This window comes from Salvia miltiorrhiza, chromosome 5 (assembly GCF_028751815.1).
Source record: "Salvia miltiorrhiza cultivar Shanhuang (shh) chromosome 5, IMPLAD_Smil_shh, whole genome shotgun sequence".
Classification (NCBI taxonomy): domain Eukaryota; kingdom Viridiplantae; phylum Streptophyta; class Magnoliopsida; order Lamiales; family Lamiaceae; genus Salvia; species Salvia miltiorrhiza.
In genome coordinates this window covers 21,536,904-21,552,636 of record NC_080391.1, presented here as the reverse complement: position 1 = coordinate 21,552,636, position 15,733 = coordinate 21,536,904, and the positions used below count along the sequence as shown (strand labels likewise).

Here is a 15,733-nt window from a genome sequence, read left to right as displayed (position 1 = left end):
TATACTCATTAACGCATTGTAAAACATACAGATGCATATCATCACTTCTGTAAATTGTTTCTTGATTCTCAAATCTTGTTCGGACTCTTTCTCATGCAAGCATATAAGTAACACGTGGCAGAAGTGACTTGCCGCAAAAGACCAAATAGGTTGCTAAATAGACATAGGAAATTTACATCAATAAAGACTATTTCATTAACATTTGGATATAGATTTGCTCATCTATCCAAATACTACACGTGGTGGACTGGTTGTCTAGCAGTTATCACAAAAGAACTTAGTCACATTACGCCATGTGGACCAGCGTTTCAGTACTAGTACTAGTCAAACAACTAAGCCAGCATAAGGGCATAAAAAGCATCAGAACAATCAACGTTTCTGAAAAAACACAAATAACGTTCTACTAAATCCATAAGAGATGGTCTAGTTGGATCACGTGCTTGACCCTTCGGTCGAGGCATACGTGTCAGATGGATTTAATCTGGTGAATACTTGTTTGTCTTTAGGTCACCGGAAATCTACTAACAACTAATAAACCACAATGATTGAAATCACAAAAGACAATTAGGCAAAGTGTTTCAACAATTTTGTCAAACAATTGAAAAGGAATGACATTAGGGTAGAAATGAATTGACTAAAAGGTCGAAATGAAATGACCTAATAATCTGAACCCGTTTGGCTTTTCAGATGAAAGTTTAAATACATAGGTTTAGAGACCCATATATGACGACTACTGAGATTTTGGTCATGTGGACTGGCCAGGTCCAACACAATTATTTCTCAGTCACACGGAATTACTTTTCCGAACTTGGTAACTCTTTGTTTATTGGGCTGCAAAAGGTACTTCTGGTCTGAGATCTCTACTTTTTTTTTTTTTTCTTCACATCTAAAATTTATCCTTGAGAATACGCTGAAGCTTCCCAAGCTTGGGGTCTTCCTCCTAAAAATCAACACTTTTTCTTAAAATCTTCTTTACACGAAACAAGACCATTCACACATTTGACCTTATTCAATATTCATCCTTTGAACGATCTTAATGTCGTACTTCTTGTATCTAGCGTTCATTCTCATAATGCTTGTTATGCATTTATGTAATTCGAAGCACTCTCTCACGCCTTTACAGGAAATGGATTTTGCATCTCTGAGCATCTTTGCGAGGTATGTGTCACCACACACAATACTAAATCATGGAACGACTTTAGTAATTGCTTTCATTCTGATTACTAGACTGGATGTTCCACTCGAGACGTTCTAGCCGGGGAAATGTCCCTGATCAGCTAAGGTATGTATACTTAACTTAAGTATACCCTCAGGGTCTCATTAGAATCTCAATATATTGACTTTAGCATCGATCCACTGTCGGCGCTTCTAGCTATTATTAAACTCTGAACCATCTTCGAGAACTTCCCTCGTCTTACCCACTTGCGTAAACTTTTATGATCAATCATAATGGTTGGTAATTGTCAGTACCCATATCACATCTCGTCTTTCCAATTCGTAGTAGGTGATCGTAATCAATAGGGATTCTCAGTCATGTCCTCATCTAATATGATAGGTACTGTAAGCAGAATGGTTCCGAATACCTGAAATTATAAGCTGATAGCTTTAATCGAATTATTAACATCATATACAAAGCATTTTGACCCCTGGTAAGTCTAATTATGAAGTTCATTGATGAATCATGAAAGTTATCCTCAAGTCATAGCTAGTGATAATCGAGGCTAGAAGTGAGTCTCAACTTATTAGGGATTAGCTAACTGGTTACATAAGTCATACTCATCGCTATAAGCAATATCATACTTAAACTATCATTGAATAAGGCAATAGTCGATTAGGTGCTCCGTCTCGTGTGAACAACCTGAATGAAGAACTATGCCTGCTTCAGTGATTCGTGCGTGGCACTCCGCTTGCACTGCTTTCATTGGATTCTCTTCCTCTTTCTTAGCTCTTCACCATTGCTATAGTGAAAGATAATTGAGTTTCTAGTTTGTATTGTTCTTCTTGTAACAGTGATCATGCATTCTTAACGCATCTAAGTTCATTGAGATATCTAATCAATCAATAAAGCATAAAACTTGAATGTAAGCATCAGTACATTCATATAAAACGTGAACTTCTCAATGTTTTAAAATCATTACCACCTTCTTTCTTGCTGAGCATGACGATGTGATGAAGTGCTGAGCTTTTGTCGACTGACACTTTTATACTAATATCTAATCTAGGGCTAATTGGGTAACTCTTGGATTCAGAGCAAACGATCTGCTCTGATACCATTCTGTCACGACCGAACCTAATTAAGGATAATTAAATCGGGGAAACCGTGACTAAGGGAGGGAGATTAGAAGCGGGGATAGAAAGGGGGTGAATAAATAATGAAGGCTCGAAATCAAATCATTGTTAAGGAGGGACAATCATAAGATAACTGTTGTTTAGTCACAAGGACTCGATTAACTCGTGAGTTCGGATGAACCCGACTTAGCTTAAAGACATATTACTTGAGAGTATGCAGCGGAATAACATAATCTGATTACATGTATGAAGACATGTATCCAAGAGTCCATTTTAAACTCATGACAAAAGCTCCGCTCATCACTTCATCTTCATCAGCCATTGCTCAACCTGCACATTTAGAAATATATGCAGGGCTGAGTACAAAAGTACTCAGTGGGCACGTATGCCTAAATATACACATCATTGCGTAAAAACTATAAATTGTCATGCCATCATAAACAGTACAGCAAGGGAGTTTTAGCTAAAAGGTCCAAGCTTACTAAATTCATTTGTGATTCTTAAAGTTCGTCTGCAGACTAAGTTCTCTTGTAATCTATCATATCTGGAACTTGGTGCCGGAGAGGTGGCCACCTCTCACGGTCACTTGACCGGCCAACCCGCTAGATGACTCACGGTCACTGGTGTACACTAGCCCTGGCAGGATAGCTATCAACTGCTCAGGACCCGAATTCGATTGCATCATTGGCAAAGCCAAAGCAGATAGATATCATACTAAAATTTAAACATTTTATGGCAAGACAATACTTGAAATAACTTTAACTCAAATATTTTGTAACGAAATAACTTGCTCAAATGTAACATTAAACTCATTTGATAGATATATATAAAACTAAAATTAACAGTTAAATCATCTCATGCATTCATTCGTATAAGAGGCCTACGACACGCAGGGGATCTCTATATACGTATAGTAAAAGTAATGCCCACCTGATAGTGAAGCTTTGCTACAGTTCAGTAGCTCATTGACTAGCTCTTACTCTTGCGCTTAACCTTGAATGCGAGAACATAAGGTCAAACCTTAGCTCGATGAAAATTCTCAAATAAATGAGAATGCGTAAAATAAATATGCATGGTTCATATTCCTTTAATTACTAATCCAAATATTGGATCAAAGCTCGTCTTATGATATCAGATTATTAATCTTAATTAATCCACTCATCTTAGGGTTTGCTAACCCGCTTACTAATCTCATAACCTCATTCGAAATTAAAAATCATAGTTAGAAACGGTTGAGTCTAATTAATCGATTAATAAATCAAATCCTTGATCGGGCTTAAATAAAATAATGGAAAAAAACTCCATCCCAAACTAATTAAATACAGCCCATAAGAAGGAAAATAAGGGCAGCTTATACTACTTAAAATAAAGGCCCAAAAGCTCAGCCTCAATCCGGCCCAGCTTAACTCCTAATTGCGGCCCATCATAACATACATTCAGCCCAAACTCCAGCTTGCCCAAACACCAAATTAATTCACGCTGAACTCCTTTTCTTCAAGGTTTCAAGCTGAGAACCAAGATCGGCCGTGTACTCCAGCCAGCCGTTGCCGCCTCCACGCCGAACCGCCGCCGCTCTGAAATTCCGATGGGGCCTCCCCTCCGACTCACTCTCCCCCTCACAATCTCTTCCTCTAAATTTCTCAATCCAGACTACCCTTTTCTTCTAAATTTATATGCCCTAGCTCTTCTTCCTCAGAAATCAGCCGCCGCCGCCACTGAAGAATCGGCGAACAACCGCCGCTGCGTGTCGGAACTCGTCCGCAAATCACCGCGGCGTACAGCTCCTCCGCTGTGTTGTCACGCCCTCGACCCTGGCCTCGAATGCTACCGCTCTGTCTCGCTAGCACCTTTGCCGCCGCCGCCGGGTTCTAAAATCGGCGAGGTCGCCGTGCTCTCCTCCCTGTGTTCGTCCGGCAGGTAGCAAGCCAGAGGCTGCCACCGCCAAGCGGGCAGTCGCCATCCTCCTTGTTTAATGGAACAGGTACAAACCCTTTCCCCCAAAAGCTAAGTTCGATCCCCAACTGTTGTGTAAAAGGAATTCTTGTGGTATCTAATACTATGAATCTCATAAGTGTTATTGCTATCTTGAGTACTTGGTTTAGAAACTAATATGTTAAAACGTAATTATCTCGCATAAAATTCTAGTCTGATGCTGCCATTTACGCCTTTGTCTTGTGAATAAAAACTGATTGAGCTATTCTATATCTGTAACATGCTATGGTTATTATGCAATATGAATCATCTTCACACCTTAGGGATTTCATGATTCTCGTGGAAGGGAAAGAGATTTCTAAAGCTATTGTTCATGAGTCTAGTGAGCTCTTGTTTTTCTATAATCTTGTGTTAGTGAAGTCTGTTGTTTCTATATGGGAAAAATGATTATGTTATTTATGCTTATTCTGAATTCTTTAGAAAATAACATACTTGTTGGATGATATGCAAACTGGATTCGAAATAAAGGAGCTTAGTATAGATACCTTGCAATTGTTTTGTGTTGGTAGCTGATGTTGTTGATTGGATTCAATGAGATGAAAGCTGAAACAGCAAATATTGTTTCTTGACAATTTCAGGAGGTACTAAAGAGGAATGGAGGAAATTCGAATCAAGACTTACCTCTCAAGGTTTGGCAGCAGAAATCATCTTACTCTCTCTCAAATCTGGTGTCTAAGGGAATGAATGAAGAGTGTTGTTGGCTGATATGTTTATTTGAAGGAGTGCATTAATGGCTATACTTGAGTAGTCTACTAAAATGGCTGATTTTGTTCCCACACGCATGCCTTCCCTTTTCTTTTCTTGATGTAGTAGGTAGGAAGTTTGGTTTGTTTTCTTGATGTAGTAGGTAGGAAATAGGGATGTAGTGAATAATAAGTTGTAAAGTTGTGATGTGATGAATAAAATAAATCATTCTCTGTTGGTAAATCTATATATGTTATTAATCTCGGGTCTTGCTAAAAATACAAAATACTCTAAAAATTCTCATATTTTGATTGTTGACTTCTCATCCATTAACATCGTGACTTGTAGAATAAATCTAAATTAAATCTGTAGATTTAATTCACTTCACAAGCTGAAATAAATCCACGACTCGAGTGATAAAGGTAAATACATAGAAATGATATTTCTATTGCAAGTAAAAAAAAAATAACTTGACTTTACTAAGTCAGTTATAAATCTAAAATTATAAATTATTGACTGGCTCAATAATTCGATTGCGATCATAACATGCAATTGCATTAAATTCAAATATCTAGGCTAACTTAACAGGAAATTAATCACTGGATTAAAAATAACTGAGGATGCAATAATTTAAATATCGCATTTACTAATCTTAATCATAAAATAAAATAGCGGGCTACTACACTTTCTAACAAAGATCCACCTATATTCAACATGGATTTTGGATTCCGGAGTTAGGGCTATATCTTCTTTTCTCTTTCTTTTCTGTGCAGAGGCTTTATCGGGGCTGCTTCGCAAAGCTGAATCTCAAAACTTATTGCATGGTGCTCGCCTTTGTAGAACGGCTCCGAGGGTTAGTCATCTTCTGTTCGCGGATGATTGTATTATCTTCGGCCGAGGGAATGTTGAGGAGGTTGGTGTAGTCTGTGATATTTTGCGTGACTATGAGAGAGTGTCTGGGCAGAAGGTCAATCTGGAAAAATCGACCATTACTTTAAGTGGAGGTGTTCCTGAGAACGTTCAAGTTGAGTTGGCAGATCAGTTGGGCGTGAATAGAGGTGGGCAGCGATCTACATACCTTGGCATCCCAAGTACCATTGGACGCTCTAAGAGTGAAATATTCCAGATGTTGGTTGACAGGACTAGAAAGAAGTCCAAAGATTGGAAGAGACGATTCCTGTCTGGAGCGGGGAAGATGGTCCTAATAAATATGGTTCTCCAATCTATCCCTTCTTACTTGATGAGTTGTTTCATCATTCCAGAACAGATTTGTCAGAAACTTAACAGTGTGGCTGCGAATTTTTTCTGAGGTCAAAAGCATGACGAGAGACGTATTCACTGGAGGAGTTGGAAGAAACTATGCATGGCGAAGGGTGTTGGTGGTCTGGGTTTTAGAGATATTAGTCTCTTTAACCAGGCTATGTTATCAAAACAAGCTTGGCGTCTCCTGCAAAATGATGATACTATTCTTGCTCGGTCTCTTAAGGCTCGTTACTATCTGCGGAATGATCTGCTTTTGGCTAGAAACTCTCATAACCCATCCTTTGTATGGAAAAGTATTCTAGTTGGCAGAGATTTATTAGCGGCTGGTGTAGCTTGGAAATTGGGCAATGGGAACCGAATTCGAATCGGCTTGGATCCTTGGCTGCCGGGAAGATGAGGTCATTTTGTGGCTGCTAAAGTTGTGGAGGGAGAGGAACTTTTACTTGCAAAGGAGTTGCTTAATGAGGATAGCTGTACTTGGAATGAAACGAAGCTACTGGAGGTTATGGATAATGGAGATAGTTGGAAAGTGTTGAATCAACTTCATGGCAGACCTAACGAGCCCGATAAACCATTCTGGCCAGGTGGCGAAGTTTAACATGTATTCGGTAAAATGTGGTTATCAGCTGGCTTTGAACTTAAGGTTGAGGTCTGAGGCGACTTCGTCTGCTCCGTATGCTGGATTATGGAAATGGATATGGGGGCTAGATGTTTTACCTAAGGTCAGGTTATTCATGTGGAAATGTTTAGCCAATGCTCTTCCTACGAATCAAGCGCTCAGAAGTCGGTGCATTGATGTTGAAGCTCTTTGTAGAAGATGTGGTGAACATGAGGAGACTATGGAACACGCGCTTCGTGATTGTGCTTGGGTGGAGGCCATGTGGTCTGTCTCACCCCTTCGACTTCAGCCTTTATCGGGGATTTGCTCGATTCCAGCATGGTTTGAGATGATCCGTAATTGTCCCCACCGTGAGATTCATTCTCAATTTGCGACGCTTGCCTGGACCATTTGGTATGCCAGAAATTTGCTGGTTTTCCAACAGAAGGATTTGAATCACGTGGATTGTCTTGCAACTGCTACTCGAGCACAATGGGTGGTACCGATGGTTGCGTCTTCACATCAGAACCAGGAGCATAAAGTGAGCTGTACTCGGGTGGGACAGATGAAGCTCTCGACTGATGCAGCGTTGGATGAAGGAGTCGGAATTGGAGTGGGTGTTGTGATGAAGGACGGGGAAAACGGTGTTGTAAGCTGCCGTCTTGGGTTCAGAGCTGGTATTTACTCGGTCGTCGAAGCTGAAGCTTTAGCTATGCTTGAAAGCTTCTATCTGTGCAGGGAACGTGGAATTACCGATGCTATCTTTGAAACGGACTGCCAAGCTTTATACTGGATGTTGATGAAGCGTGAGAATGATCTTTCATATCTTGGAGTTACTCTACGTTCGATTTATGCTTTGATGAGTTCTTTTCGTCATGTGGCCTTCAGTTGGACTTCTCGCGAAGGTAATGAAATTGCAGATAGGCTTGCTTCTTATGCTCTCTGTAATGCTCTCCCTTTTGTTTCTGTTGGAGAGTTGCCACCTGATGTAAACCCTTCCTGATTTGGTTTTAATGAAGTCCCTTATGTTCTAAATAAAAAATAAAAAAAAATAATGATAATTACAATTGGATGGAGATATATAATCAATGATATTTTATTACTTAGATTATTAATTAGTACAATTATAAAGTTTATAACACTAACTGTTCTGATATAAAATAGATAAATATATTCAAAACTACTATAAAATATAGCTATTATTTATGTAAATGCTTCATACTACATTTAATAATTCAAAATAAATAAATAAAATCCTAATTAGCTATTGGAATATATAAAAAAGGAAATTGAAACAAAACCCTATTAGCTACCCATTTCCCCACAGCAATTCAGCTGCACGCGCACACCTTCTCTCTCTCTGCACATACGCCGCCCGTCCTCTCCTTCTCATCGCCGCTGCAGATCCGCCATCCTTTCCCTCTCGGAGCCGCCCCTAATTGGTATTCTGTTTTTGTTCATTTTCCGTGTTATTATTATAATTCCAAATGGTTCTCTCCCACAGTCATAGAAGTAACAAATCTTTGGAATTGAGGAGTTGATGGGAGACGAAGATGTTGGTTCCACGCCATCATCTGCTACTGCTGAGTCGCCCTCCTCGGTCCCTCCCCCGCTCGGAATGACGCTGGAGCTATGCCGGAATAATATCCAGAAAGCTTTACACAGTAATTTTCTATTTGATTTTTATTCAATTTTTTTGTTGGGTTTAGATCGAAAGATGGTTCCTACATGTTGCAGATCCAAAGGTGAAAACTCTGATGGAGAGTATGGAGAAATCTGGATGCAAAATCGGAGAGAATTTCTTCAAGGCTAAATATTGCAGAGGTGTACACGCCGGTCATTTCAGCAGGGGGCGAGGGGTATGTATGTCTTTTTAGTGAAGTCCTTTCCTTTGCTTTGCTAGTAAATTGATGGATTTTTATACTTGCGCTAGATTGGAATATGTTGTAATTACATGGGACATAATGACTATTTGGTACAAGCAATGATTCATGAGCTCATCCACGCATATGACGACTGTCGTGCTGCTAATATGAAATGGGATAGCGCCGCTCATCAAGCCTGCAGTGAGATTCGAGCTAATCATCTCAGTGGAGATTGCCATATTATCAGAGAGTTTCTTCGCGGTAATCTAAAGTTGAAGTTGAATGAGATAAAGGCTCATGAGCCAGTGAGTTTACTCTCTCTCCAACTACCCATTTTTTTTTACAATATAGTATTAATTTTTACAATTAATTAAATATACACTAAATAGTAAGGTAGTCCAATACTTTTTAAATTGACAAATTATTCTTATGAAATTTATAGGTTACAAATATAAAATGTAATGCTAGCTAATCTTCTGAATATTAATCTTAATTGCTAAAAAACATGAGTCTTGAAAAAAGATTCAACACCTTAACAGAATATATTGTCGATTGTTATCTAAATTTACAACCTTAGCAGTTTCATACTAAAAAATACTACTCCTTAACAGAAGTCCATATTAAATTTTAAAATTGCATGCTTTAAAATTTGTAACTTCATTGTTGAGTTATACAATGATTAATTAGAGATTTATACTCAGAATTATGTTGAAAAGCGGAAATAGAAACAATTTACACATACAATATTTATTTTCCTAATAAATACAACTTTAATCTACTTATGCATATAATTATCTTTTTAGGACCATACGAACAATAGTACACAACTACACATTAATCTAAAATTTACAACTGTTACTTAATATTTTATAAACACTATTATGATGCTAAATATATAGCAGAGCCATAGACATTTGTAGTCAAATTACGCACATTAAAAAAAGTTTAGAATTGAAAGGAAACATTATAAGTATGAGATATACTAAATATATTTAATTTGAGAGAGAATCATATTAATTTTTTTTATGATACATCATTTTATGATGTTTAACAATATAATATATATTTGTACTAAAATTAGCTGCAATAAGTTTGAAGTCCAAACTATAATAAAGTGGTTAGGCAAAAAATAATGTACAACCAAGAAAACTAAAGAAAAGTTCCTCAAGACAAAAATAAAAGGCCAAGGTCTCAGATATTTATTCACTCTCGGTTTGGGGATTCATTCTAAGTCTTAATGAATCAAAATATATGCGCCTCCTACCTTTGTGGAGTTGTCTTCATCTGATATCTTCAAATCCTTAAGATCTCTCATTTTCCTCTCCAAGTTCAAAGCATTCCAAGAGTTTTTGCTACTAGTACTCCATGTCAAATCTGCAGACGTTAAGCAAAGATCCCAGTTTTAGAATTCTTTTTAATATAATCTTCTATTAAATGTAATCAATAAAAAAAGTTCAAAAGCCAGCACACACACATTAACCAAATTTGAAATGACGAATGAAGTGTAAAACTTAGGAAGCATGAGGGGAAAAAATGCAGAAATTCAAAAGTAGAAGGTCTCAAAGATGTATATATACTCTCAATAGAAGAATGACTAGAATTGAAATAGCATAATTCGAAACCTGCATTTAAGAATATGAAAAGGCAGCAGCCCTGAAGATGTAAAATTAATTTAAATTTAAAAAAAAAAGAGCTTTTCTTGGGAAACTGAATAGATGCATAGGAAGTGGTGAGTTTAGATTGCCCATTTAAAGAATAAACACATCAGTAAAAATATATAATGGTTTGGTGTAGTCAATAAAAAAATATTTTTTGCATGAGAATATTTGATTGTGGGCGCAGGAAAAGTAAGCTTTTGGAGGGAAATTTCATGCATACAACTTTCCTTTAGTATAATAGGTAGATATCATGATCTAATAAAATCACGTGGTTAGAGATTAAGGGATTTTGATTCCTACTTGATAGAAATGTGTGAAGAATAGAGCAGCTCGATCTGTGGCTGCATGTGGCCATTCACCAGCTACAACAGAGGCAGCCATTGAAGGTGTTTGGGATACTTGTTACAATGACAAAGCGCCCTTTGATCCAGCTCCTTGAGTCCTCTTCTCTTGCTGGGGAATAAAACTTCTCTTGTTGATTAGAATGAATTGTTGAATGCCTTTCAATAACAGATATGAGGTAATGATGCATTCTATTATCTGAGTTTACATTCTTGAAATCATTATAACTCCATTTAATATAGCTATTGATTTCCTATTCCTTTTCATCAATATTCTGTATTGAATATTGATCTAGTATTGTGATACCACTTTTGTCACACCCCAATTCTTGAAGGAATAAATATAATCGAGGTGTGAATAATTCATAGAAATAAACAAGGGAAATACCTTGTAAAAACCCGAAATAGGATAGAAAGTCGGGCTATGCCCCTTTGGATCACAAGTTTTGTTTCATGCTTCTGACAACCGACATTCATTGACATATATTTAGTAGTGAAGAGTCTAAGCTCGGTCAGGTATATCATTTGAAATTTAACATGAAGATCTTAAGTTGGGAAAACAAAAGACTGATATGAGTAATTGCTACAGCGGAAGTCTAACATAGGAATTTAACTCTAGCCTCAGCTCCGTCCCGTCAGCACCGGCCAGCCAACCTGAAAACATTTGAAAGTATTTTTGGGCTAAGTACTAATGTACTTAGTAGGCATGCATTTTCTGAAACATCTCATATTTTAATAAAGACAGTTTATCCAATCATACTTGACATGACTTAGAAGGTTTTAAAGAGAAATAACTTCTAAGCATGTTAAAACATTTTCTTTCATTTGTGCGCACATGTCACACTCCCTTTCCGTTACTCGCTGTGATCCCGGACCTTTTAGCCACCGACGGATCCATTTCTCCTTCTTACTTGAACTGAGGGCGTAACCCAGTCAAGTTCCCATTTGGGACCCAATGCTCCGGAACACATCCCGTCGAGCACCCTTATAACGCCTCATACATAATTAGTGCCCGATGGAGATCAACCCACCAGGTCAGCTAATGGGTGTACACAATTCTCAAATAACGTGTTAGGTCAAGAGAGAACCTCGATCGATTCATAGTTGCGAGCCTTAAACAGAGCAGAGTGCACAAAATATTTTATTGGATAAACAGTTTTCATTACATTAAATAAACAATTTGCATTTCATTGAAACATTTAGAGCTTAATAACTCAATCATACTTTGTACATTTGGAAAGTAAGCCCACCTGGTTAGGCAAAGCCTGAAGATCATAATCACATATAAACCTGTCTTGGGAAAGCAGCGCTAATCCCCCTGGTCACAAAGCCTACAAGAAATTCTATTCTTAATAGGTCTCGTGAAGCTAATCTTACGTCATGGTGTAGTGCTTAATATTCTATAATTCACTTAGCCGGGTTTTCAAAATTTAATAAATAAATAATTGAAAACATTTCTCTTGAGTTAAGAACACCAACAATATTCTTACTCATCTTTCTTTAATAATTGGAATTATAAATAAAACCAATTAAATCATAAATACTTTTTATTGCAAAATATAATGCAATTTCATGTCATGCTTAACATATAATAAGTAATTACTTATAATATACACATAATAATAATTTAATATTATTATGAAAACTAGTCTTTGAAAATAATTAATCAAACTTAATAAGTCTAATTAATTAAATAATGTAATCCATTTTAAATAAAGAAACTGCACAGCCCAATTAAATAAATTAATAAAGGCCCAATAGATTTAATAATTAAAGGCCCAACTGAAATAAAAATAAATAAAAATCTCAGCCCAAATACTCATAAAAATTCGGCCCATGACTCGGCCCAAAACTAATTGAAATTCGGCCCATGACTAATTGAAATTCGGCCCATGACTCGAGCCCACTCTAAACCCAAACCTAAAGCCCAACACTCAAGCCCACCCCAAACAAGCCCTAGCCCAACACCTAGCCTCTTCTCCCTTTTCTTTCCCCCCTCTCAGCCGCTCACACACATACACAAACAACTACAATATCACTCTCTCTCTCGGTCACATTTCACGGCCGCGGCTCCTTCCGGCGAGACAGCCGGCGACCGGCCTCATCTCCCTCTGACCTAGCCACCCGTCGATCTCCCTCTGTTCTCTCTCCTCCTTGGCGACGACGAAAACGCCGCCGCCTCCCTCGGCCTCTCGCTCGGCGACAGCAACCCATAGCTGCCGCCGTCCTGACCTCGACGCAAATCAGCCCGGACCAGACCACCTCTCTCTCTCCAGCCGTGGCCGGGCAGCAGCGGCACCGCCGCCGTGCCCTGCCTCCCTCCGCTGAACCCACAGCCGCCCATCTCTCTCCACCCCCCTCTCTCTCTCCGTCCTCGGCCCGACAGCAGCGGGCAGAGCCGCCGTGCCGCGGCCTCCCTCTCCTACCCTTGGCCGGATGGCCGGCAGCGAGCTCGCCGCCATCCCGACGCCGCTCGACTCGGCCCACCACACATACGATACCAACAACAAAAGGGAAAAACATAGTTCTACTTCTTCTCTTTTCTTTCAAATACAGACTCATGCCTTGTATGTAAACATATATATATATATATATATATTCACACATTGTTCTTATGTATAAACATCATGTTATTATATTGAAATACACATATGCATATATATATATCGATGGGATGATGAAATGAATGTGTGTTTGTGTCTCTGTGTTTGGGAAAAAGTTCGAATGTTTTAAGTATGAAACATAAAAATGAATGCTTTAAACATGCAGCAACACAAATAATGGAGTTTAAAGAGTTAAACCTTGAATAGTTTTGGATGTTGTAATCTCTTAAGCTTGAGTTCTTTTTCTTGCAAGGATAATTTGTGTGAACGAAAGAAAGAAGATTTTAGCTGAAGTAAACTTTGAATTTGTCCAATGGTGTGAAGTGTGCAAGAGGTCTTTGAGGGTATGTGATGTTAAGTTTGAAAAAATGAGGGAGTAGGTGGGAGCTTATTTTAAGGGGTAGGTGGCGTATGTTAGGTGAGGGAGTAGGTGTGGGAATAAAAATAAAATAAAATAAAATAAAATAAAATAAAAAGTCTTCCAGGTTGTACTATGAAAACTGTAATAATCATTCAGTGTTTGCTTAAATAAAAGCTCGTGAAAATACTTTGAATGCTAAATTAAATAAATATGCGACGCACATAAATTTAATAACTAAATTTACAAATGTTTTTTTTTTTTTTAAAACACTTTTGTTGGAATTAAAATAAATTCATTTTCTTTATATCCGGCGTGAATCATCCTGACTTCTAAGTTCAAAATACTTCTAAATTTAGCTAAGAAATAACGGGGTGTTACAACTTTTTAAACTGTAAAAGGAAAAAGAAAAAAAACACAACTGCATTGTTCTCTAAATAGATTGTTCATTTCCAGAATGGTGAAAATTTTGATAAAGAGAGTGTGGAGAATAGTTGATGCTGTATGATAGTCAATACAGAGTCAATGCAAAAAGGAATTTGGGGCCAAAATGAATTTTTGACCAAATTCCTTTTTGAGACCCTTTACTTTTCAAAAGTTGTTAGCGTTTTGAGTCCAAAAATGAAATCACTAGCTGTTTGGAATACTTTGTTATAATAATACAGCTCCTTAACCACTCGCTTTGTTGCTTCATCATGTCTTCTTCACTTGGCTTGCTTGGAAAATAAGACTTCTTGTTTCTTACTTCTCCGATTCAAATTGTTGAATTGCAGATTTGAGCCAATGATATTCTGTTTTTTCTGCACCCGACTCCCATTTAATATATTGTTTTTGAGCAATTAAGATTAATATTAAGAAGATTAGCTAGCATTACATTTTATATCTCTAACCTACAAATTTGATAAGAATAATTTGTCAATTTAAAAAGTATTGGACTACCTTACTATTTAGTGTATATTTAATTAATTGTAAAAATTAATACTATATTGTAAAAAAAAAAAAAGTGAGTAGTTGGAGAGAGAGCAAACTCACTGGCTCATGAACCTTTATCCCATGGATGGCGAAGTGTTTGGAGTGGGCCGCGGCGGTGGTGTGCGGTTGAGACTGGAACAGGGGCACAGTTGTGGTGCGCGGTTGGAGATGGTGGCTGGGGGCGGGCGCTGGTGGTCGGATTTCAGAGGCTGGGGTGGCACGCTGGTGGTCCTTGGGTTTTCTTCTTCCTCAAAACAACGATCAGCGGCCATTCACCGGAGCTTAAGGGTCATTGGCAACGGTGGAATATGAGGAGAAGATGTGTTGTGCGGGGGTGTTTGATGAGAGCGGCGGCGGGTGGGGGGAGGGAGCGGTGATGGTGGCGGCAGCGGAGGGGAGCAGACGATTGGGGAGAGGGGGATTTCCTTTTTTTTTTTTTTTTTTCCACATGTAAAAAATATGCCCAAGTGTCAATTTCGGCTGCCACGATGTCATTTTTGGCGTCGAGTGAAAAAACAATCGGTCATCGGACAAATTTGAGACAAAAATAAAAGGTTATGGATTTAACAGTAGACTTTTTAAATTAGGAGCAAAAATCAATTTTGGAAAAACGTCATGGATTTATAGGCAATTAATTCTAAAAAATATCATTATATGGATAAGTTACAACGTCCATAATATTTTATATTAATTTTCTTTTCAACTATATATAGTTTTGTATTTTGTATCTCTATTATTAGAATAATGTAATTTACATAATAATAATAATAATAATAATAATAATAATAATAATAATAATAATTATTATTATTATTATTATTATTGATAAATTAATAAAGTTATGGAAATTTTTATATAATATTAAAATCCTTGAATTAAAGTAGTTAACTATAGTCCTTTGTTATGGTTTTTGCCAACTTTTATCTTTCTTTAATTTTTTTTTTCAATTTTTTAATCAGATAAACATAACTACAAGAAAATTGAAACAATCAAAATAAGTAAAATATAACTAAATTAGTGAGTCATGTAGTCCTTTATTATAATTTTTTCTACTCATATAATTTATTACATTTTAAAATGATTTTGTAGACTAACTTGATCTTATATGCC

At 37.4% G+C, this 15,733-nt stretch overlaps 2 protein-coding genes and 1 long non-coding RNA gene across 6 annotated transcripts; 2 read left to right on the top strand and 1 right to left on the bottom strand.

Annotated features, from left to right (window-relative positions):
* The first annotated feature begins 6,773 nt into the window (after positions 1-6,773).
* On the top strand, positions 6,774-7,829 carry LOC131025649 (uncharacterized). Its single transcript, XM_057955448.1, has one exon. It carries the CDS (start codon positions 6,774-6,776, stop codon positions 7,827-7,829), a length of 1,056 nt encoding a protein of 351 aa, XP_057811431.1.
* A 227-nt stretch (positions 7,830-8,056) lies between these two features.
* Positions 8,057-10,957, top strand: LOC130986699 (mitochondrial inner membrane protease ATP23-like). Of its 4 annotated transcripts, none has more exons than XM_057910170.1 (5): positions 8,057-8,268; positions 8,331-8,490; positions 8,564-8,685; positions 8,760-8,996; positions 10,657-10,957. In XM_057910170.1, the coding sequence occupies exons 2-5, from the start codon at positions 8,367-8,369 to the stop codon at positions 10,786-10,788; spliced, it is 615 nt and encodes a 204-aa protein (XP_057766153.1). In that variant the 5' UTR covers positions 8,057-8,268; positions 8,331-8,366; the 3' UTR covers positions 10,789-10,957. The 4 variants fall into 4 exon arrangements, with proteins under 4 accessions (XP_057766153.1, XP_057766156.1, XP_057766155.1 ...); XM_057910173.1 differs by having other exon boundaries at positions 8,116-8,268; positions 10,534-10,957; XM_057910171.1 differs by having other exon boundaries at positions 8,123-8,268; positions 8,364-8,490.
* A 219-nt stretch (positions 10,958-11,176) lies between these two features.
* Positions 11,177-14,025, bottom strand: LOC130986700 (uncharacterized). The gene is made up of 3 exons (XR_009089346.1): positions 13,492-14,025; positions 11,941-12,021; positions 11,177-11,344 (listed from the first exon to the last, which is right to left on the bottom strand). It is a non-coding gene; the product is annotated as an uncharacterized LOC130986700 (long non-coding RNA).
* Positions 14,026-15,733: the final 1,708 nt, after the last annotated feature.

Bases quoted from the DNA above. Each gene is read 5' to 3' on its own strand.
- LOC131025649 (XM_057955448.1), top strand. From the start codon at position 6,774: ATGGCAGACCTAACGAGCCCGATAAACCATTCTGGCCAGGTGGCGAAG.
- LOC130986699 (XM_057910170.1), top strand. From the start codon at position 8,367: ATGGGAGACGAAGATGTTGGTTCCACGCCATCATCTGCTACTGCTGAG. The intron at 8,491-8,563 runs GTAATTTTCTAT...TACATGTTGCAG, and splicing joins TATCCAGAAAGCTTTACACA to ATCCAAAGGTGAAAACTCTG. The intron at 8,686-8,759 runs GTATGTATGTCT...TACTTGCGCTAG, and splicing joins ATTTCAGCAGGGGGCGAGGG to ATTGGAATATGTTGTAATTA.